We start from the raw sequence: 25,420 nt of genomic DNA, 5'->3' as shown, positions 1-25,420 counted from the left end.
TTGAACAATATGCAGACTCTTATATATTTTGGTTAGGAAAAGAAAATGGCAGAAATGCAGTAATATATAATATGTCATGTTAGTGATGGTGTTTATATTGCAAGATAAATTGTAATGCTAATTATAAATGTTTATGATTTATTAAGTATGTTTAAAATCCTAGAAAGAGTGAGTTTCTGCAGTAACTATACTTTAAAACAGTGTATACTGATTATAACATTAACTGAATCCACCACATGTAGGTTTACTCTCCGGCTTTTAGAAGCTGAGAAATCAGGGAACTGTTAAATGTGCGGAAAAGAAGCAGATCACTTCAGCATATAACATCAGCTTTAACAAGAAACTAGGCGCATGAGTAGGCAGCAGAATCTATCAAGGGCTTTCTTGTGTATGGGGCTTCTTGTCACTAATATACTGTTTATAACATAGGATACATGGAATTATCCACACTTGTATCAGCATAAATGTTCAATTTGTCTACCACACAAGTTCAATTCATATTGTAATTCCAGTAGTTTTAAGACCTTACAGTTCTGTAAATTAGTTTGCATAATTATACTTCAATAGCTTTTTCATTACATTTAATGGAATTAGTATTCTGTATCAACAAGTTCATTGTTTTTATTGTTCAAAGAGGAAATTTACACACACACACAAAGGATCAGAAAATATGTTCTGTTTAGAATGCATTATGTAGAAAGTTTGGGGGAGAAAGCTGATGGTTTCGAATTTGACAATAGACTAAATCACCTGATCGGTTCCATATCCTAAACGTAGCGTTTTGGATTTGTAGAGACAACTTAATTTGACTGACTGCAGAGAACTGCAAATCTTAAAAGGATACTGTCAATGGCCTTTTTAAAAAATAATTTCTCATTGTGGTTATTCTCCATTGCCTGCAGTCCCTTGACTTGAAAATAAATTTACCTTCTACTGATTTTGTCTTGCTTCAGTATGCAAGCATTAAGGTAAATTTCTCCTCTCCATGCACGAGCACAACTTGCACTAATGATGATGGGTATTTCATATGCACACTGAGAGCCATTTGTCATCAGTGTACGTTGTTGTATTTCTAATGCAGAAGAAGCTAGTATAGATGGCGTCTGTTAGCTTTCTGTCTGTGAATCAGCACCATTACTGCAGACCATCATTTCAGTCTGCAAAATGTGCTGCTGTGGGAAGAGTGTTTTGTTAAAGGAAACTCATAAACTCTGTGTTGATATTTTACATCAAAATAAGAGCTTGAAATTTTTTTGAGTGATGTAATAATTTATTTTTTTAAATGTGGAAAATAGGGGCATTTCCCTCACGTCATTATGGTTTGAAGGCAGGCCCAATGTATTGCTGATGTCCTTTTTTAGTAAATATTCATGATTTTACTTGTTAAATACAAGAGAAACAAATATCGAAAATGATTGCAGTGTATATTAGGTGCATTAACAAATTGCTCTCTCTTAATAGTTAGTGTCTTTATACTACATAGAGCTCATGGTCCCGTGTTAAAACCCTGTGATGGATGGGAGAGGGGTTGGGTGGGTGGGATGGGTGTGCGCGAGGGGCAGGGAAGGAATTATATCAGAGTTAGGAAACAATAAATCTCTCCTCTCCTCTCAGTCCACTTTACGGAACATAGATGAAGCTAGTACTACAAGTTATGGGCTGCTCCCAGTGTTCCCCTGTCTGATTTTGGCCCACATATCCACGTAATGGCATAATAAGCACTTTAGGTTTTGGTTCCGCAGGTCCTGTCCCTCACCTACTCTACTTTTCTGCTGCTGCAGAAACCTGCTATGGAGCACCCTCCCTTTCCATGGTTTGCATGATCTAGGCATGAGAGCAACAGAGGTTTTCCTGCATTTACATTTTTTTCATTCTTCTGGATGGGGAGGCAAGAGTTGGACAATAATGAGCAGAGTCTTTTCAAATGTTCTGTAACATGCAATCTGAAATAGGGCCATGTCTTTACTTAGGCCAGATTCCCATGATATCAGAATTCAGTTCCCAAGCTCTTGTTCAAAATGTATATGAATTTACTGGGAAGGTTTGTGAAGAGCCATGGGTTGCTTTGTCTTCTGTATACTGAGGACACATAGCTCTCTGAATCTTAGCTAGCCCCACTGATGTACGGAGTTGGATGACTAGGTGTCTACTGGCAATTGGAGGCTGGATGACAGCTATCTGGCTGAAGCTCAGTCCAGATAAGATAGCAGTAAAGTTGCTAGTCTGATGAAAATATGCAGGAAGAATTAGCAATTCTGTTTGAAGTAGGGTGGCTGCCATTTGTAAAAGAGGCTTGTAATTTGGGGTCTGGTTGGATTGAGGCTTGGTGCTAGATGACAAGATAGCACCCGTGGCTAGAAGCAAAGTTTGTTTGGTTAGGCAAACACGATCATTCCTTATAGGTACAAGGGTCTTACTATATTTGTCCATGCCTTTGTCACATGGAGATTAGACTATTGTAGTGGGCTCTAAATGGGATTGAATATATGTTCCCTGCTGTGGGTTTCCTTCCAGGAAGAATTCAAGGTGCTGGTTTTGAGCCCTAATCTGGCCCCAAAACTATCTATATGAGGATCTGATCGAAATCACATTGAAGTGAATGGGAGCCTGATCTGGTTCTGGTTCTGAGACACTGCATCTGTCCCTATGCCATACTACGACAGTTGCAATTCGCAGAAGTAATAGCAGCAGAGTTCTATTAACTCTGGCATATTTCTTTTCTTTCTGTTGAACCGTTAGCTTTTGGGACATGCTATAAAGCCTGTTTGTTCTCTAGGGCATTTGAAGAAAATGGGAGACACTGAAGGGATGGTCATTGTGATCATAGAATAATAGAAGTGTAGGACTGGAAGGAACCTTGGGAGTCCCCTGCACTCAAGGCAGAACTAAGTATTATCTAGAGCAGTGCCTCTCAACCTTTACACACTACTTTACCCCTTTCAGGAGTCTGATTTGTCTCGTGTACCCCCAAAGTTAATAACAACCTGTTTACAAAATCAGATACAAAAATACAAAAGGATCACAGCACACTATTACTGAAAATTGCTTCCTTTCTCATTTTTACCATTATAATTATAAAATAAATCAATTGGGATATAACTATTGTACTTACATTTCAGTGTACACTATGTAAAGTAGTATGAACAAGTCATTGTATGACATTTTAGTTTGTACTGACTTCACTAGTGCTTTTTATGTAGCCTGTTGTAAAACTAGGCAGATACCTAGATGAGTTGATGTACCTCCTGGGAGACCTCTGCATACTCACAGGGGGACATGTACTCCTGCTTGAGAATCACTGATGACCATCCCTGACAGGTGTTTGTCTAACCTGCTCTTAAAAGTCTCCATTGACAGAGATACCACAACCTCCTTAGGTAATTTATTCCAGTGTTTAACTACCCTGACAGGAAGTTTTTCCTAATGTCGCAACCTAAATTGCTGCAGTTTAAGCCCACTGCCTCTTGTCCTATCCTCAGAGGTTAAGAGAAACAATTTTTCTCCCTCCTCCTTGTAACAATCTTTTACATATTTTAAAACTCATTCAGGGCTCAGGCTGAACTCACACAAGGGATGATTTAAGGTTGCATGAGCAACTGAAAATCACATATTTCCTAACTTACAAATGCTAGTGTTTTTGTATATGTAATATTTAATCTGTTTATTTCTATTTACTTTGTCCAAAATTGATATGGTATTAGTATTTTCTTTCATTTTCATATTATACGAAAGACAGAAGATGCTGAACAGCAGTATTTTATAATGCTTGCTTCCGAAAAACTGGGTGTAAAGAAGAGAGGGGCAAAATCACTTTTTATTTGAAGTCTGTTACAGTAACTCCTCACTTAATGTTGTAGTTATGTTCCTGAAAAATGTGACTTTAAGCAAAACGATGTTAAAGAATCCAATTTCCCCATAAGAGTTAGGCTGGGGGAGTTAGGTTCCAGGGAAATTTTTTTCACCAGACAAAAAAACTATATATTATATAGAAATACACACAGTATACATTTTAAACGAACAATTTAATACTCTTCACAGCTGATGATGATTGTGAAGCTTTGTTGAGGTGGTGAAGTTAGAGGGTGGAAGAGGGAGGGATATTTCCCAGGACATACCTTGCTGCTAAATGATGAACTAGCACTCGGCTGAGCCCTCAAGGGTTAACACATTGTTGTTAACGTAGCCTCTCATCAAGGCAGCACGAACAGGAAGGAGGGGATACAGCATAGCAGACAGAGACAGACACACACTGTGTGTGTGTGTGATGCACACTGCCCCCTTAAGTAAGCTGACCCATGCTTAAGTGCAGTGTCTTTTTAAGTGGATCAGGAAGTTGAGACAGTAGCTGCTGCCCCAAGCTCTCTGTCGGTGTCCCCTCCCTGCTCTATATGGAGAAGGGGTAAGCAGGGGGAGGGGGACACCCTGACATTAGGCCCCCCCTTCCTCCCCTGCACAGCAAGCAGGAGTCTCTGGGAGCAGTTCCAAGGCAGAGCAGCACATGGCAGTGAGGGGAGGGACAGCTGAACTGCCCGGCAATTGATAGCCTGCTGGGCGGCAATTGATAGCCTGCTGGGCGGCTGCAGCACAGGGAACTGAGGGGAGCAGGGAGCTGATGGGGGGGCTGCAACAGGCTGCTCTTCCTGCAAGCCGTGGACAAAGCAGGCAGCTGCCAAGGAATGTTGGAAGGGAGCATTGCACAATTTGAAATGAGCATGTTCCCTAATTGATCAGCAACATAACAATGAAACAAGTTAACTGGGACAACTGTAAGTGAGGAGTTACTGTGCTTCCATAATGAAATCCACTGAGTTGTCCTAGTAAGTTTTATCATAATATGCTTTCTGGACTCTACTTTTATAACTAAGTGGTTATGATCGCTACTGCTTAAAGTGCTGATGGCTCTTGCCATTGGAGGTAACTTTTCGCATAGTCTCTGTTTGCTTAGTAAAGAATGCACATAAGTAATAAGCGAAATTTACCCTTGATTAAATAGGTGTAAAGTTTTGTGGAGTAAAAAAAAAAGCTAAATAATCTGTAGTAATCAGAATTACAATTGCTGCTTGCAAAATGTACAGTGATAACATTAAAGACATTGTTGCCACATAAAGTATCTGGTGAAGGAGACTATTTATAGCAGGCCAGGTTGTGCTTGGCCCTTAGGTTGTGCATAAGCAGGGAGGGTGGGAGGAAATTCTCATTCAGACTTACCTTGCAGGCCTATGTTAAGGCCAGCACAACTGCAGTTCAGAAGACCAGAGGGACTTCTCCCTTACTCTTTCTGTAATGCCCTAAATGTGGTAGGTGCTGACTTGCAGCATGGGAATAATATGGTGAATAGAAATAAAGCAGAGAATTGTTGCAGACAGTTAAAAATTGTACATATCAGTTTCTACTCATAGGAATTACAATATAACAAATCATCTTTTTAAATTACTCACTTGTATTGGGTCTGAGAAACAGTGTTTTTCTGTGTGTTTTATACCAATACTTACCTTGTTATCTTTCCTAAAGGTGTTTTTTAATGGCCTTACAGTTTCAGTCAGCCTATTTGTTTAACTGAGAGTGTGTTGCTGACTAACCTGAAGTTGAATTTGCTAATCCTTTCATTTTACCTTCTTGAGTGCAATTCTGCATTACAGGATTATCAATCCAGGGACACTTATCGTAACAGTAATAATAGGCTATCTTAGCTATGTGAACAAATTTAATTAACTGCAAAAAAAAATTCCTTTTCTCTGCCTTTGCCAACTTTCAGAAAAATGTAATACCGTAGTAAAATTCCAGTAATAAGAGACTTTTAGCATATATGGCTTGGGAAACATTGTAGAATCCAAGCTTCACACAACAATGCTTGATTTTACCTGCATATTGGCTTTAGTGTCAGAATCCATAAGCTGATTTCAATTTACTTTTTAGTATGCTTTCATGGGTTTCCCCTGTTGTATATTTACTTTGCTCAGATGCTAATGCTGAAGTCTCACAATGAAAGCTATCTTAAATTTATGCATTTACAGGTTCTAATGGAAATACAAACAATGTCTTTTCCAATGTGCACTTTTCTTGAATAAAATCTTCAGCAAGCTTAAACGTCATCAAATTTCGTTAGTGCTAAAATGTGAAATATATTGCTCCAGACTATCAAATTAATGTTTTGTAGTGTAAAAAACACACTAAAACACCTGACTTCAGTGAACTCATAGAGCAGATACAAATATTTTTCATGTCATAATTCTGCAGCATTGTTTAAGTAGCAAATCCATCTAGCCATACATTTATAGTAGTGGCTTATTTGATGCTTGTTGATATAAAAATTGGGTTATAATTACAGATAGGATGAGCAAGTTGTATTATATTGTTATTATATAAATTATTTATTATAAATTTTAAACCTAAATTTCTGGACCAAATTTCATTTTCATATATAAGCATTCAGTTCTCATTGACTAAGTGTTACTGTATTTGCATGTCTGAAGGTAGAATTTGGCCCAAAATAAACTTTAATTTATTTAGGTTTCTTGATATGCCTATCTTTAGCTCTATATGCTTTACCATAATTGAAAAATGCAATATAAAATTACTATCCACTAATACATATTGAATTTCCCATGTAATATAGCAAAATTAACCAATGTTAATAACTCTGAGTATGGCTACTTATATCTCTCAAACCACTTCTTCCTCAGATGCCTGACAGGGAGAATCCTGTATCCTCAGGAAACCACTGGAATTAGTCAGTTCAGTCCAGATCTCAAGGATTTTACCCCCAGAGCTCTATGTGGAATAACAGGGAGGAGGCTTATGTGTTTGGAGAAGTGGATGTAAATGAGGATGTAATGTGGAGAGGAAGAAATCACTGTTGTAGATTGCAAGGGTTGGATGAAACTTTAACTTACAGGAGTTGTTGTTTTGCTTCTTTGTTTTAGAATTTTTGGAGGGTGCGAGGATTGCCTTGTTTTGTGTGTGCTTTTGAGCACTCAACTGTTTTTAGTTAGTTTGGTTGTTTTTTTTGTTTGTTTGGAGAAATGAATAGAGTGAAATCCTAACACTATTGAAGTCAATGGAAGTTTTGCCATTGACTTCAGTGAGATCAGGATTTCACCCATTATTATATATAATTACATTTTTAAAAAAAGTTTAAAAGGACACTTAGTTCAAAAGATCAACCTCTCAAAAGTTAGGAAATGCCAAATCTAGGTTACCCATGCTGCCTCCTAGTGTGTATGCATTCTGATAGTCTTTAATTTATTGTTTTCTAGCTCTTAGCCTTATACAGTTGAATTCATGGTAATTCTCACCTGTCTCTGAAGCCTGAGGGATATGGAGAGCTAGTCCCTATACAATACTTGAAAACAATTTCAAAATAGTTTTGGGATTTTATTTTATTTTTTTTGTAACATATAGTATATACATATGCATGATGGTAAGGTATGACTAGTGAGTAATGCAGCTGTCTCAAACTCATGTGAAATCATCATCCTTATACCACATATTCTTTCTCTATCAGAATGCATTACTTTTTGATTAGTCCCTTGTCTTTTTCTCTACCTGTTCCTGTTTGGTTTTTAACTGTTTTTTAATATGAACCTAATCTCCATCTCTCTCATGTACACATACATAAACTCTCTCTTTTCTTTCATCTCTCCCTCTTCCCTTGGCCAATTTTTTTTTTTTTTTTTAATCCTCGCCTTCCTTTTACAAGGCAGAAGTTAAGTATAGTGCAAGTATCCTAAAGAGTCCAAGCAGATTAATTCTGATAGTGTCAGTGTATACTGAATATTACACTTTGTCATTGCTCTATATCAAAGGGTGCTCCAGCTGTGTAAGGTGTCCCATTTTGAGGCTCCTGGGGATTTTCCATCCATGGGAGATGGTCCTGAGGCAGGTCTCATATGGTTATGTGGAGGAGCTAGAAGTCACTGGACCTTGTGCACTGTAGCAGCTCCACGGCTAGATGGTCTTAGTACAGTGGAGAGGGCAGGACTAGAGCATTCTGTGTCTGCTCTCTCCATGTCTACTGCTGCTATGCTGTTCCAAGGGGACAGTGACCTCTTTCTTGTCCTTTTCCCCCCACCATAAAGGGATTAACACCACTGTAAATGAGAGTATGATTTTAGCTTTTACCATTTTTATTACTATAGATTTTGTGGAGAAGGAAAGAACATGCTTAATTCTCAATCCCCATATTGGTTGGCATGGGTGGATCTTGACTGGTACCACACTTCTACTTGGAAGCTAGCTCTAGACGTATGAGTAAACGCATGATTCCGTTTTGCTGAAGTAAGGGCTGTAAAACTTTGCCCATATGAGTATTTCAAAATCTGATGAATCCTCTTTAAAACATGTCGCTCAGTTGTTGTGTGAAGGGTCCCAGCATAAAACCTTAGATGGTCACTCACTGTTATATCACTGTGTAAGCTCTGTCATCACCTGAATAATTTAGAGTATCCGTAGACCACATTTTTCCTGTGGCAACAAAAGTCTTCTGTGATTACAAAAGTATGGTAATATTGCACATTAAGACAAGGGTGTAAGTATGTGTATTTGAAGTGGTATGGCTACACATTAATAGCTATTAAAATTTTAGATTGCAGAGACAGTTTTGACTGGCACTAATGACATAGCAATAATGGTAGGAAAAATTAGGTTTTTTATTTACAATATTTGGTGCTAAATTTCACCTACTGTTTATCTATTAATGCAATGGAGGACCATGCCTAACCATTCTGGTGTGCAAAGAAATCTCTGAAAGTTTTCTTTCAGTTCATTTGTTACAGAAAATATAATTAAAATAAACCATACAGGATCAGGTGGTGTGACTTACTAGTGACAGTGAAAATGGTTCTGAGACTTATTTGGAATTTAAGAACCATTTTGGTCTGGAAATCAGATTGAAATCTCTATGGGACCGGAAGGGGGCAGCGAGGAGGAGAGGGGTTGTGATATTTACAGTACATGTGTTTTCATCCATGTGGAAATAGAATGGAAATCATAGATCTAAGACCAAAAGGGACTATATGATCATCTTAGTGTAACCTCCTGTACACACAGGCCATAGACTTCCACCAAATAATTCACTAGGTGTATCTTTTAGAAAACATTCAATTTTGATTTCAAAATGGTCAGTGATGGCAAATCCACCATTACCTTGACATTGTTCCAAAGGTTATTACTCTCACTAGTAAAAATAAAAAAAAATAAAAAAAATTATCTTTTATTTCCAGTCTGAATTTGTTTAGCTTAACTTCCAGCCACTGCATTGTGTTAAAATTTTGCTACAAAATTGAAGAGCCCATTATTAAAAAATTTGTTCCCAAATAGAGACTGTAATCAGATCAGCCTTAATTTCTCTTTGCTAAGCTAAATAGATGAGCTCTTTGAGTCTATCATTGTAAGAAATGTTTTCTAATTCTTTAATCATTCTCAGGCTCTTCTCTGACCTCTCCAATTTCTCAATGTAATTCTTGAATTGTTAGCACCAGAACTGGACACATATGTCCAGCAGCAGTCACACTAGTGAAAATAAGAGATAAAGTACCTCCTACTCGAGATTCCCCCATCTATGCATCCTAAGATCGCATTGTTTCTTTGGCCACAGCTTCCCCCCTGGGAGCTCACCTTCAGCTGATTGTCCGCTATGACTCAGAGTCATTGGTTCCCAGGGTAGAGACCCCATCCTAATAAGTATGGCATACATTATTTGTTTCAATAGCTATCTTGCAGTATTTACCTTCCCGTCCCAACAGTTTTGAAGCCAATTACTTGTCTTACAGTTTGTTTGAGTATTGTTCTTTTTCTTAAAGAGATATGTTACTTTTTTTAGGTGTTAGTATACAATCTGTCTCTCTTTGCTGACCCTTTTCACTTGATTTCAGGTGCTGTTGTCAGGACTGATTGGCGTTGTCTCATGGAAAAGGCCTCTCTCACTTGTGGTAAGTGATATTGCTTTCTTAGTTATGTCAGGCAGTTCCTTGACGTGCAATGGATGTTAAACATTTGAAATGTATACTTAAAAATTGTGTACATCTCATCGCTTTTCTCCTTAAGCATTTGTGTAAACATTTTCAGTGGCTTTGTGTTGTGGGTTTGAACCCACTGAGTTTTCACTTTGAGTTTGGAGTCCAGTTAAGCTCAAATCTCAAAGTAAAACTGAGTCAAAACTATTGCCAGGTTTTTCTTTACATTAGACAAGCTGCACATTTCACATTCAATGCAAACCAAAAACCCAATTTAGATTTGCTCAAAGTTTTAGTGAAATTTAATTTGCAACTTAACTTGAGCCGATGTATGTGTCAGTTACTTTACAATTTTGTTTTGAACATTTTCGCACAGGTCTCGTGTGGTATCCTCAGAAATTGTGATTTCTATGTAGAATAAATAACATTGGGTGCACAGAGAGATGTTTACAATCAGAACATTAATGAACTTGTAACTTTCAAGCTATAGCCCCACCATTTGGATATTACAAATGCTTGTAGAAGAAGGCACACTAAAAAGATACCTTTACAAGGTACACTAAAAAGATACCTTTCAGCTATTTTATTGGTTTGGTTTATTTTAATGTCCCAAATAAGTAAAATAATGTCTTGCTAATATTATTTTAAAAGAGGCTTTGTTATATCACATGCTAATTATGAATTGACTGGTTCTCATTAAATATATTCATTAAAGAACCAATAAAAAGATGTGGGACTGTTTTCATCTTTAACACATTTACTACAGAATCATAGACTTTAGTAAAAAGGACCATGTTGCATACCTCTACCTGATTATGTACTAAAATTACATTATTCATAAAAGCTGGTGTTATTAACTAAAAAAAATAAGTGTTTTGAACATATTCTTTTTGGAAATTTATTTCCATTTAACTGATGAACATTATGTATTATTTGTATTTGTCATCATGTTAAAACATGGTACAGGGAACCAGTGAAGCTTTCTCATGTTTGAACAGGATCTATCCAGCCAATATTGAATAGTATTCATTTTTTATCCTTTGGATAATAATTTAGCAAGTCGAGTTTGCTGATGAGTTTAAAAAACATTTAGTAGTCCTCACTTTAATCCAAAATGGTTAGTGGCCTCAGCTGAATAATTTATCATGTTTCAGCTGGTCAAGCAGACAATTGAGTATGAATGAATATCTAGAATATACATATTCTCTCAACAAAAAAAGCAACCAAAATGTTATATGGAGCTTGTCCATTAAGTCGATATACTTAGGGACATTCACTTAGGGGAAAAAGGATTTATTTGCCAAGAGCAAGTTAAAGCAAAACCTTGAATCCTTTTGACTTTGGGCTACAACACTTTAGACGGAAACCAAATGTACTCCTACTTCTATGTTGTACATTAAAATATTCCTAAGATATCATATAATGTGAATATTATACTGAAATCCGAGCCCTTGAAACAAAGGAGCTGTGTTGGGGGTTCTGTTTGTTTGTGACAGCAAAGGAAAAAAACTTTTTATTGACAGTAATGTAGCCATTAATAGACCTGTGATTTATTCACCATTTACCTGAACAGGAAATGCCCTCTGTTGCTCCAGAGCTGGCCTGGGAAAACACTTTTTGGGGATGCTTTCCTTCTCCCATGGGACCAGGGCCTTCTATACACATTTCCCCCATTCCCTCTGATGCTGAAGGCCCTTATAAAATAGAGGGGGGAAAAGCGAGAGTTATACTGATTTCTCCCAGATGTGGTACCCATACTGACACAGCTAGCGATGTTGTTATACCAATAAAAACTAGGAGGATTTTAAAGGGGACAAGACATTTGTCACATTTATTGTAAATACCATAATAAAATAAAAGATAACAGCAAACAATGTTGTTTGGTTACTTATTCCTATGATTATATATATATATCCATTTACACAATCATTTATACAAGTTCTGTGTAGATATTATAGTTACCAGCCTAAAGTTGCTTGTGACAGAATACTAGCCAGGTACTCTGTACACAAGAGTGGAGCCGAGTCCGGGTCAGGTGCACCTGATGCTCCTGGAGGCTGGCAGCAGAACCATAGACTCAAAGTCCTCAGTCTTCAGAGTCCAGCTTTATAGGGATTTTTCCCTATGTTAGTTCATGGGAGTTGCTTCATTCTGCTGTTGTTAAATCAATCAGCAGGTGGCTGGCTCCATGTTGGCAGCAGAATGTTACCCAAAGTCTCTCATCTCACCCTTCTTTTTTACAGGCTTTTAGTTTGGATTCAAAGTCTATAGGTCTTGCTGTGTCACACTGCCTTTGGGTTTGGATTGATCACCCGTCAATTGCAGGTGTGACTTTCAGCCTTGAACCTGGCTTTGATCTTCCTTCTGTTGTTCTTTTGTCCTTTTCTTTTTAGGGTGGATGCTTTTTACTTTGTTTAGGGCTGTTGTCTAGGTCTTCAGCCGTTGGTAGGTGAACTTTATCTCATCAGGACAGGCTGGGGCTGGAGGTTGATTCCATCATCCATACATGCCTCATTCACACATCTAAACTAACTAATAAGATTACAGCAGGGTTTGCAAAAATGAAGGTTGGAGGAAGCTTTTACAAAGTGGAGTGAGTGTTTTAAAATGGGGTTTGAATTACAATATGGCAAACAGTGAACAGAAGTTAGAATGTAGGCAAGTGTAGCGAATGGTGAACAGAAGTTACATTAATAAAGTGAACAATTAAAAACAATTTCATTTATCAGTTCTACAATGTGTCCACCAATCCCTCTTCAATTCACTCCTCTCCTCCTTTCACTGAAGGGCGGAATAACTCGCCATCCCAGCCTATGGATTCTTCAGCTCAAATCTTGGCTCCTTAATGTTTACGACACATAGAGAGCTACTGCTCCCAGGAGATACAGGAAGTGATATTGCACAGTAGAAAATCAGCTACCTGCTGCACTTCCATACAAAAATGGAAAAGATTCCAGTCTTGATGTACTTCTATACAAATTACATCAGTATCCTCCTCCCTCCCTGTCACGCTAGACTACATACTAGGCCTCAAGAGGGCAGGGCTATCCCTCAGCTCACTCAAAATACATCTTGTCACCATAACAACCTTCCACCAGCACATAAAAGGTTATTCAGTCTTTACTCATCCAGCGACAAAGATTCCTCAAGGGCACGGGGTACCTCTTCCCTCAATCTAGACACCCCAAACCAACGTGGGATCTGAATCTAGTTCTAAGGAGTCTAGCTAGACTATGTTTTGAACCTGTGGCCATGTGTTCTCTTGCACATATATCAGTGAAGACAGCAATCTTAGTAGCTATCATCTTGGCAAGGAGAATAGGGGAAATAGTGGCATTAATGGTGCTCACACACCACATTTTCGACTTTCTTTAAAGACAAGGTCACTCTCAAACCACACCCAAAATTAATTTCCCAGGTGACTTTGTCTTTTCACATGAACCAACTCATTCATCTTCCCATGTTTTACTCAAAGCCTCACTGTGATAACAGGAAGGCTATACTACGCAGACTTGATGTTAGGAGAGCCTTGGCCTTATATTTGAACAGGACGAAGGCCATTAGGAAATCTTCCAAGTGCTTCCTATCAGTTGCAGAAAGATCAAAAGGCACAGAAATATCTGCTCAGAGATTCTCCAAATGTGTCTTGAATCATATTACCTACTGCTATCATGCTTGTAATTTGGTACCTCCACCTGGAATCCATACACATTCCACAAAGTCAGTTTCTACCTCAGTCACCTTCATTAAAGATGTTCCCAGTCCAGAAATCTCCTGGGCAGCAACCTGGGCATCTGCTCATACTTTTGCAGAACACTAAGCAGAACAAGAGACTCCTCTTCTGATGCCATCATTTTCTCCACTGTATTTTCATCCTTAACAGACTCGACTCTGAAGCTTCAACCCTCCATCAGAGATACTGCTCGGGAGTGACTTATAGTGGAGAACCTATAGGGACACTACTTGAAGAAGAAAAGGAAGTTACTCACCTTGTGCAGTAATTATGATTCTTCAAGATGCGTCCCCCTATTGGTGCTCTGCAGCCCACACTCCTCCCCTCTACTTCAGAGTTCTTGTTAGTGACTCTGTGACAGAGAGGGAACTGAGGGTGGTTCATCCATGCAGTGTTAATTAGTCTTTAGCAGAAAGAATGCATGTGCGGGCCAAATGGACATTGGTACCAAAGATCTCTGATCAGAAGTACAGGACACAGGTACACCTACAGTGGAGTACCCAGAGGGGAACACATCTTGAAGAACTTACAATTACTGAAATGGATTTCCATTCAACGGAATGAAAAGTTAGATTGGCTGATTTTGTTTTTAGGGTTTTTGTTCTTTTTGTTCTGCTGAGACTGAGCACCGAGTCCATTATTTTTCACTCTGCTCCTCTGCTAAGTACAATATATTCTGGGCACAGTGCAATCAAAGAAGAATATCAAGGACCTTTTCAAGTTTCATCAACATTTTCCTGTTTTGTTCTCATTGGTGCCATGTTGATCAGAGTACAATCTAAGAAGCTAATTTAAAACCATATTTTCTGTACGTTATCTTATTTTCATTAGAACTGCTGAGAGAACTTATCTAAGCCACTGAGAAATGTCTACAATAGAGTATCTAATTATGAATTGTTTCAGATATGTTATATTCTGTTCTATTGTATTCCTGTTACTCTCTTCCCCATGGAATAGCACTGTGGATGCTAGTCCCATCTATGTAGCAGCTATTTTCATAGTTCATCTGTAAGAGCTTTTAACTACATGTACCAACAGTACCTTCTCTCTATAGGCAGTAGTTGCAAACTTTATGAATTATAATAACCTTTGACATGAATTCTAAAAGGTCTGTAGGCTTTTCTTTCAAAATTTCAGAAATAGAATCAAATGTAACTTTATGATATTAGCAAAAATCTTTGCAAGTAAAAGGTTAATACACTTTAATTTAAGTATATTAGTGCTCAAAATTTATTCAGAAAATTCATTATACATCCACTTTGGGGGCTCATTATACTCAAGATCATGACCTTCATCTAAGTGAACACACGTCTCTTACTTGGTCATATTAAAACTAGAGTCTTCGTTCTTTAAACACTGACACGGTGTGAAATATGTAAAATGCACAAGGTATTTGAGGTCTTCCATAGGATTCTCTTGTACTAGTAAAATAGTATGAGTATTTTTAAAGAAAGTGAAAACTAAAACCCTGCTTATTAACTCAGTGTACTATTTCTGCTCTAAGTCACCAGTCTTATTAAATGTTGGTAAGAAAAATAGCCTAAATGGAAAACTGACATAAAAGAGCACTTATTAAAATATGCAGATAGAAACTCAAAGATAAAAAAGAAAATGTCAGGAACCAGACAAAACCAGAAGCAAATAAGAATGTTGATTTGTAGAACTGTCTTGCCCTGCACAAGTAGAAACCATTGTGAATGTCAGTGTTCCTAAAAGCACTCCCGACTTCTAATAGTTTGTACTCCTTTCATTTTGGACATAATGGGTTGTACCAAATTTTTGGCAACAGCAGAGTAGACCTGCTTTTTTACCCTTAATGTCAACACCACAATCATGGTACAGTAGGTTAATTTATTTTACAGATTGTATTCAATAGTTTGGCATTTTATGATGCATCCAAAAGTGAGTCCCAACATTTATACTAGAATAAAGTGCATTTAATAATGGAGTTCAATTAGGCAGTGCAATTACTGATTTATTTGGATCAATTCTACAACATTCTAAGAAGTCTTTGGGGACAGCTTATCTTGTAGCATTATGTTTATAAATATTACTACATGCTGAGTACAAAAGCTTTTGGGACTTCAAGATAACATTTCATAAGCTGTCTTTGATAATATTTTCCCCTCTTTATACGTATAAGAAACTACAGCCTTCTTTGTGGGTAAAACAAAATGTTTGTAGACATTGATACTGACTATTCATCTGCCATTGCCATCATTGTATCTTCTTTTGTGTAAAAGTGAATGATTTTTACTACAGAATTAATGAAGCATGAAAATATTTTGGCAAATATGTATTTTTAAAGATAAATACTGTATGCACTACAAATAATGTGGATAACTTTTGCCTGGCTGGGAATAGTTGGAAATATTCATTTAAAGTATAGCATATTTTAATCTCATCAAGTTTGAGTATACTGAATTTATAACTCCATTATGGTCTGTTGGATACATTCATATCTACTGCAGGATTCACATTAATAGGTACTCTTTAATTACATAAATTGTGTAATGTTAAAAAGAATTTTTATTAATCAACATTACTACTAGAGTGGTGTAATTCCGATACTGTACTAAGTTACTTCTATTCATTTTTTTCTATGATTCTAGATAAGCCAAGATCTTGGTCCATATTCAGCCCTGTTTTAACATCATCGTTGTAAATAGAGTTACACCAGGGATGAATCTGACTTGTTATGTGGAAGATTTTTTTAAATTGTATTGCAACTAAGAAGTTTATTTTCTTTACCTGCAAAATATAAGATAGCTGGAATCTAAACAAAGTTTAACCCAAAGATTCATTAAATTCAGAACCTATTGGATTAAAAAAGGGGGAGAGTGCAATTACTATAACAAAGACATAGTACTAGAATAAATTACTGCTGAAAAAGTGTATGTGTAACTGTCTGTAGCAAAATTAACGTTAAATATACTACCAGGAATACAAATTAATAGTATACCCAGCATACTGAGTTATATTAATTGAGAATAAACTACCTAAATGATTTTTGAGCACATCTTTTACTGTTACCAACAAAAATATTTGGATGAGAGGCTTTTGAGATTTTGCTTCTCCTTTTCATAACTCAGATTTCTTTATTATTGATTAAAAGGCATAGCTGACATTGTATCTTTGACTAATTTAAGATCACAGATCAACTACTTATAATTCAGAATTGTTTAAAGTGGTTAGGGCCAAGTGCAGGACAGTGTCTTATAACACAGACCATGGTTTCCCTCTCACAATAACTGCAAAGTGAGGGAAAAAAATGATTGGCTATGTTTTTTCTGGGTATTGTACTCTAATAAGCAATATCTGCTCATCTAGCAAGGAAAACCTACATCCATATATATGACTGTGATTTATTTTTATAATATTGTTTGTAAGATAATTTAGGAGTGGCTCTCAAGATCCTAGTAAACTGCCAGTACAACCCTGGGTTTCTGAAAATGTGGGCATCCTGGCTGTAATGAATGCCAGCTGTAATTTACTGTTAACCAAATCCTGACCCTTATGTATCCACAAACTATATTCCCTGTTTTTCCCTTGACATGCACCAATAAAATCTGTTCAGTGGCATGGACAGTGGAGCCCGCAGTTCTGCTGCCTTTCAGTCTTCTGGTCAGGAAAACATCTTCTGGAAGAAAATATTGGCTAAAGTAAAATATATCTTTATCATCTGAAAGATGCCATCCGCTTCCACTATACTGAGAACCTCAAGTGGAAGCCAGACCAGGGCAAGGTGTTTGAGGTCTCCAGCAAGTGGGATGCCAGCAACCACTTCCTCCCCGGGGGTAGCTTCACCAGGTTCGCCAACTGGTGTTTCGTCCACCGGGCCTGGCTCAACTGTGTCCCTTTCAACGGAGCCATCCACTACGGCAATCGACAAGCGCTGCAGGAAGTGTGGTTACGCCAAAGAGACCCTGCTCTACGTCCTGTGTGGATGCAAACAGCACTCCGGAGCCTGGCGGCACCGCCACAATGCCATCCAGAACCAGCTGGTGAAAGCCATCCTTCCATCCCTGGGGAAGATCACCGTTGACTCCGCCATCCCTGGGATAGACAGCTGACTGCGACCCGACATTGTCGTGATGAGCGCAGAAAAGAAGAAGGTCCTCATGGTAGACGTCACGGTGCCATTTGAAAACAGGTCACTGGCCTTCCACGAGTCCTGAACATGGATGGCTGACACCTGAGAGCCCAGGACTATGAGGTCCAGATACACACCCTGATTGTGGAAGCCCTGGGCTCGCTATACCTGGCTCATGAGACAGCTCATGGTGTCCAACACCATCAGGTGGTTCAGAGACATCTATACGGAACACATCATGGGACACCGTCAATACCACATTGAGTAATCAAGATCACCGACCAGGGAAATAACTCACTTCCTCCCCTGATGAACCAAGGGACACTCCCCACCCATGTACTTATTCGCGACACTGATACTAACTTGGACTCTATATACATTCCATGGGTGGCGTACCCGAGACCACTTATCCACTGATGCTTTAAAAAACCCTGAACCCAATCTGGGTCTATGCTGGTTATGTGATATGCATGTATCTCGTGATCCTTGTAACTGATACCTGTAATCCTTCATAACTCAAGCCGGACCCCAGATGTACAGTACCTTTCCTCTTAACCTGTGTATATTTAATTTTAAACATTAACTTTAATTAAAAAAAAGTCTAAGTATACATAGATTATGTGCCAGCATCTGTTCTTTTACAGTAGTGTGTATTTGAGCAACTCCATTCATTTTAACGGAGATGCTTCCAGTTTAGACTGGTGAATGACTGATAGCCATTGTTGAGGTGCCAGTAGCATCCCTTACTAAGTCTTGATACATCAGAACAGCACAAGAAAGTAAAACAGACTGTAGATGGTCCTGTATATGTAAACTAATGGAGACAGACAAATGGGTTTGGAGCTGGCAGCAATGAACCACAAAAGCTGACACATATCAAAAGGGAAAGATAGTAAACAAATGAGGCCAAAATAAGGCCAAACTGAAGCAAATTAGTGAAGCTAATGAATATCTATGAGGCAGTCATCACACACACACACACACACACAGAAAAAGGTTGGGGAAAAGCTGACAAATAAGTGGATGGAGTAAAGGAAAAGACAAATTTGGTAACAAATGATAAACAAACAGTGCTGGCGTATCAGAATACCTAGAAAATGATAACTGAACAATTGGTGAATGAAAATGAATGGAAAAAGCTGACAAATGCCAAATTAAAAAGAATGAAGCTGATACATGATGAATGAATAAATGAGAAACAGTAAAGGAATGGAAGTGGGTGGTCAGCATATGAGATATATCATGTAATAATATATCATCTATTTTTACTGCAATTTTTATAATAATTTTTACTCCTTTTTCACACTCTCCCAAGAAGGTTCTGAATCTTTTAATGTTTGGCTTGAGCAGATCATACCTGCCCTCCATTTTCTACACTGGCTTTTTGTAGAATATAGAGTCAAATTCAAGGTCTTGATCTTTATCTTCACCTGGGCCACAAGATATAAAGGTCACTTAAAGCTTGGAGATGAGCACTGGGATCATGGTCGAGAGCTCTGCTACGTGGGCATAATAGAGCAGCCTACCTCCTGGGTACAGCTTATTTGTGCAAGAAACAAAGCATAGTATGAGGTTGATGCAAGCCTGGAATGAAGTCAATTCCCTCCAAACTAAGAACCGTCTGAAACGTAACCATCTTCTCCTTCAAGGGCAAGACACTTCTTTGGCTTTACCTTAACTCATTATAGACACATAGCAATATGTACATATAATTTTTAAAAATCCTATCCAAACAAAACACTACCTTGTGCACACAATTTTTCCACAGAGGAAAGAATGAACCACACATGGCAGAAGTTAGTCACATTGCTTAATGGACTTAAAGACACTCATACTGTGGTGATGAGGATGGTATAAGAGCCCATGTAGCGTAAAATGGATTCAAAACTAGAGTAAAAAAGTTTGCCTACCCTTGTTTGCGTAGAAAGAGGGCATATTACGCAGTTTTGAGCAATGTTACAGATACATGAAGATGTTCTGATGACAATGTTAACCGTAAGAGTGAAGCTGAAGTGTTTCATAAGGTCTTCAGAACCCTGGCCAGGTACATAGCATTATTCAGAGACTTTCTGACATGCTATGTATTTTTGAAACAGAGCACAATATTCTGAGTGAGGACAAAATGTAGTTTTATTATAGTTGCATCTTAAAGGTCTGTTGTCAGTAGAATATGCTGTGTAGTTTTGTTCCCATGAGGAAAGGGAATGCTGCATGTCACTTTTGGAATGACTTCCTCAGGCTGATGTTCAAGACAACGTTGACATGTCTTGGGGTATGCCTTAATGCTGCATTATCTTGAGTTACTTCTCAGGAATCAGCGCAGCCACATTGTGAGATAACATTCAAACTGATATGTTCACACTGGTGCTGGACTCACTCGTGTGGCACTAAGACTTTTCTGAGAGCTTGTCTTCACTACAGTCCAAATAGGCGCTGCTGCAATCGATGCAGTGGCATTGATTTAGCGGGTCTGGTGAAGACATAGTAAGTCAGCAGGAGAGTGCCCTTCTGTGAGCCTGAGTACTCCACCTCAACAAGAGGCAGAAGCTATGTTGGCAGGAGAGTGTCTCCCATTAACATAGCGCTGTGTAGACATCATATTAAGTTGATTTAAACATCGACATAATTACGTAAGTTATATAATTTAATAGCATAACTTTCACCGATTTAACCCTCTAATGTAGACAAGGCCAGAGTTTATCCCATGGTTCTTTTCACTTCACTTCACTAAGCTGCTCTATGAATTCTGTGCGAGTTAATTTTTGGGTGAATTAGTCTGTCCTTTCTGGGCACACGGAATTGTGAGATGATGTGGGAGAACTAGCGGCACTCAAATAGAGCTAGCCTGCTCCATGCTGCAGAGTGACCCTGTTAACAGCTGATGAGTTGTGCTAATTTAAGTGTTAGTCTGAATCCTAGCCTTTCACTCAAGTAACATCATTACCCTGCTCAAGTTAAGCGTGTTTATTGTGTGGATGGGACTTGAGTTAACTGAAGTCTTGAGTTATAACTCGAGTTAACTTTGTAGTGAAGACAAGACCTTGGAGGAAACATTTCCATTTCTGAAACTTTGTGGGTTTTTTCATACAGGAAATGTGCAAAACTGGGACAAACAGGAAAAGAATCCTAAAATATCATCAAACATTTTTATGTATATGAAATCCTTTCTCCATATGCATTTATTTATGAACTACTTTGGTAGAAAAATACACTCAAAACTGAATAAAGTGCCAAAAATAATAGTTTAATTAGTTTGATTTCAGGATAACGATCTCATATTGTGATAAGATTGTGACATCAGGGTGATTTAACATTCGTAGTACAGATGAGAATAATATCTGTCACTGATTTGCTGTGTTCCCTGGGATAAATCACTGAACCTCTGTGTTGCAGGTTCAGCATCTCTAAAACAGGGTTATACTCACCTACCTTACAGAAATTGTGTAAAGATTTGTACAGTACTTTGAAGACAAAAATGTGAATTTCTTCTTGTGGCATAAGTGGATCCTGACTCTGATCATAACCTTTGGGCACTACTGTCATATAAAGGTTAAACATGTAATGCGTATTATTTTGCATACTCCATGTCCCATTGGATAGAATTCTGTGAGAGATGTCCTTGGCTCTTCACAAATTTTTAAATGAAATTATAGAACTCAATGCTCATGAAAGTATGTGATGATCTGTACAACTTATGATATCTGGATGATATTGTAAAATTGTTACGAGAATTGTTATAACTGGTCAGTACATACACCAGGGAGGTTGGGTGGAACTGAGAGAAGTCACTTTCCCTAGCTTGTCATAGGGGCTGGGGTTTAGAGAGCGGAAAATTACCAGCAGCAGAAAAAGAACCAAGTGTTGGTAGTGGGACATATACACTTGAGGGGCTCAGCGAGAGATATAGGAAGCTTTGGGAAGTAAAAGAGGAGCTGGGTATGCGGTCATAGTAGGGTGAAAGTAGGGGAGCTAGCCATGGGACCAACCAAAATCAGAGAGAGCAATCTACCTGTAATTTTACCTGTAAGTCTTCCTGTATACATGTGTGCTGGCAAGTGGGCAATGAAGTCTTGCAGTGATGTGATCATGTCACCTGAATAAAAATCCATCTTTAACCTGGTGTCTTTTCATTGAGAAGGAGGGGGTGGGAACTCAGAGAAAGACAAAGGATTCCTGCCTTATGCAAAAGATATATAAGTGGGCAGAACAGAACAAAGAGGGAGAGCCATCATGAAGAATCCCCTAGCTACCACCTGAGCCGGAACAAGAGCCATACCAGGGGAAAGAATTTGTGCCCAGGTCTGGAAAGTGTCCAGTCTGAGGAAAAAAACTTACTGAAGCATATCTAAGGGTGAGATTATCTGTGGTGAGTTTGATTAGACATAGATTCGTGTGTTTTATTTTGCTTGGTGACTGACTTTGTTCTATCTATTACTACTTGGAACCACTTAAATCCTACTTTCTGTATTTAATAAAATCACTTTTTACTTATTAATTAATGAGTTATGTGTAAGTATTAATTAAGAGTATGCATTAATGCCTGGGGTGGCAAACTGCTGTGCATATCTCTCTATCTCTATCAGTGTTATAGAGGGCAAACAATTTATGAGTTTACCCTGTATAAGCTTTATACAGAGTAAAATGGATTTATTTGGGTTTAGACCCCATTGGGAGTTGGGCATCTGAATGTTAAAGACAAGAACACTTCTGTAAGCTGCCTTCAGTCAAGTCTGCAGCTTTGTGGCAAGTAATTCACACCCTGGGTCTGTGTTGAAGCAGACTGGTATGTCTGGCTCAGCAAGACAGGGTGCTGGGGTCCCAGGCTGGCAGGGAAAGCAGAGGCAGAAGTAGTCTGGGCACATTAGGTGACAGTTCTCAAGGAGGTTGGAGGGAAGGATAGCTCAGTGGTTTGAGCATTGGCCTGCGAAACCCAGGGTTGTGCGTTCAATCCTTGAGGGGGCCACTTAGGGATCTGGGGCAAAAATCAGTACTTGGGCCTGCTAGTGAAGGCAGGGGGCAGGACTTAATGACCTTTCAAGGTCCCTTCCAGTTCTAGGAGATTGGTATATCTCCAATTATTATTTATTATTATTTTTTATCAGGTTTCTGTGATCCAAACCGTCAAATAAACACTTCCTTAAAAAAGCTATCATTACATAATAGGATCATAAGTAGGTTCAGATATCACCATTAGCTCCCAGAGAATGACAATTCTTAGTACTTACATTGGGAAGCTAAGTTTAATTTTGAGTATGGGGAGGAAGATGCATCTCTCAATATTATGATACTTTACATTGCCATAATGCTTTATAAACATTAAAAATGATAACGCCCTCATTATATGCTGTGATGTTGTAGCTGTGTTGATCTGAAGATATCAGAGACACAAGGTAGGTGAGGTAATATCTTTTATTGGACCAACTTCTGTTGGTGAGAGAGACAAGCTTTCAAGTTTACAGATCTCTTCTTCAGGTACCTCATTTGGGTAGGTAGGTAAGTTTCATTAACTCCATTTTACAGAGAGGGAAACTGAGAAATAGGGTCTAGATTTTTATCTGTTACACTGGTACTAACGCAGCTGACATCAGCAGAGTTGCACAGGATGAGAATCAGGCTAGAACTTAGCCCATAAACTTTAGGTTACTTACCCAAGTAACACTGTCTATCAGCACCAAAGTAGTCATTACAATGTAGATGTTCCCATCTTCCAGCTCATTATCAGACTCCCAAACCACAGTGCCTTTCCGTATATAATTTTTATTATTGTGTATATTACATTAGACTTGTTTTGTTGCTACACAAGAATCATTGCTTTTTCAGAGTTTTGGGTTATCAGCTGTCCATGTTACTCTTTGCAAGTACGAACTACAGGAAAAAGTTCAGGAAGAACAATATTTTTGAACACAACACTTGAGGTATTTTTATCCTCCTATATTGCTTATTGTCTCAACTGATTTCTCATTACAGATTAATTCAGCTTTTAAAAAATTTGTGATAGTCAGTGCATTCTGAGTAATAGCATGTGTCTAGTGGTTAAAAGTTCAGCTTTCAGGGTTCAGATTTAGTCTTTTCTGTACTCATCTGCCAGATTCATTCAGACTTCATGATTTCCCCATAATGTTCAGTACTTTTTTCCATTGGCTCTCATAATTAAAAAACATAGAAAACCTTAGATGCTTCAGGGGAAAACTTGAAAAAGCAACTTATGTAGGAACAGTTCTGTCAAGAACCTTTCCCTTGATTGATTGGTTCTTTATTGTTTAGGAGGATTGCATTAAAATAGGGCATTCGTTACCAAAAAAATAATCTGCTGCTTTTGCTTATTCCTCAGTTAAAGCTTTAATCCTTTGTTCCTGTCACTGTAATAATTTCCACAGCGATCCATGATGCCATATTCTGAAGTTATGATATCAAGTGGGGAATCAGCGGCAAGCCAGATGAACTTTTTAAAACAAAAGGCTGATTTTTGGATCTGTGACATCTGTATTTTATCCATATCCCTGCTCAAAGCAGACTTAAACGTGGGTTGGTCTGACTTCGGGTGACCAGACAGCAAATGTGAAAAATCAAGACGGGGTGGGGGCTAACAGAAGTCTACATAAGAAAAAGACCCAAAAATCAGGACTGTCCTTATAAAATTGGGACATCTGGTCACCCTAGTCTGACTCATGGAGGTATCCCGCTGTGGCGTGTCCCTGCATTCCAGCGTTCCCTGGCTGTCACAACAGGACCTGGTGTAATTTAGCACAGCCTTGAGAATGCTCTAAAAAATATCAGGGACTGTGCAGATAAGAAACAGACTACAGGAATGGGAAGCTGAACATGGCTTTGCACCACAACACTCTCATAGCACGCTCCTTAACTGCACCCAGTGGATATTATGTGTAGCTGAGAATGTGAATCTGGATTCTGTTTTCATTTATATTTCCTTGATATCAAAAAAAAGGAAGGAATAGAGCATATAGAAAATACATCCTGAGTAAACTGAACTATTTTAAAACACAACGAATTGTTAAAACTTTTTCAGAGTGTTCAAGAAGTTTTAAAAGAGTTTTAAATAATATGATGACTTAACCAGGAGATCTTCAATTATCTAAAAATCAAAAAAGAGTCCTACAAAAAGTGGAAACTATGTCAAATTACAAAGGATGAATATAAACAAATGACACAAGTATACAGGGACAAAATTAGAAAGGCCAAGGCACAAAACAGAATCAAACTAGCTAGAGACATAAAGGGTAACAAGAAAACATTCTACAAATACATTAGAAGCAAGAGGAAGACCAAGCACAGGGTAGGCCCATTACTCAGTGAGGGGGGGAAACAATAACAGAAAATATGGAAATGGCAGAGGTGCTTAATGACTTCTTTGTTTCGGTTTTCACCAAGATGGTTGGTGATTGGACATCTAACATAGGGAATACCAGTGAAAATGAGGTAGGTTCAGAAGAGGCTAAAATAGAGGAAGAACACTGTAAAAATTACTTAGACAAGTTTAGATGTCTTCATGTTACCAGGGCGTGATGAAATGCATCCTAGAATACTCAAGGAGCTGCCTGAGGAGATATCTAAGCCATTAGCGATTATCTTTGGAAAGTCATGGAAGAGGAGAGAGATTCCAGAAGACTGGAAAAGGGCAAA

The 25,420-nt window shown here is 38.2% G+C and overlaps 1 protein-coding gene across 1 annotated transcript in view; it reads left to right on the top strand.

Moving 5' to 3' along the window:
* ENTREP2 (endosomal transmembrane epsin interactor 2) overlaps nucleotides 1-25,420 on the top strand; it is a 520,309-nt gene that overhangs the window by 137,506 nt on the left and 357,383 nt on the right. Inside the window, exon 2 of the mRNA XM_075069089.1 lies at nucleotides 9,873-9,929. Within this exon, the coding sequence (XP_074925190.1) occupies nucleotides 9,873-9,929 (57 nt within the window). The remainder of the gene's footprint in view (nucleotides 1-9,872; nucleotides 9,930-25,420) is intronic.

Source organism: Chelonoidis abingdonii, chromosome 9 (genome assembly GCF_003597395.2).
Source record: "Chelonoidis abingdonii isolate Lonesome George chromosome 9, CheloAbing_2.0, whole genome shotgun sequence".
Lineage (NCBI taxonomy): Eukaryota > Metazoa > Chordata > Testudines > Testudinidae > Chelonoidis > Chelonoidis abingdonii.
This window is presented reverse-complemented; position numbering and strand designations above follow the sequence as displayed.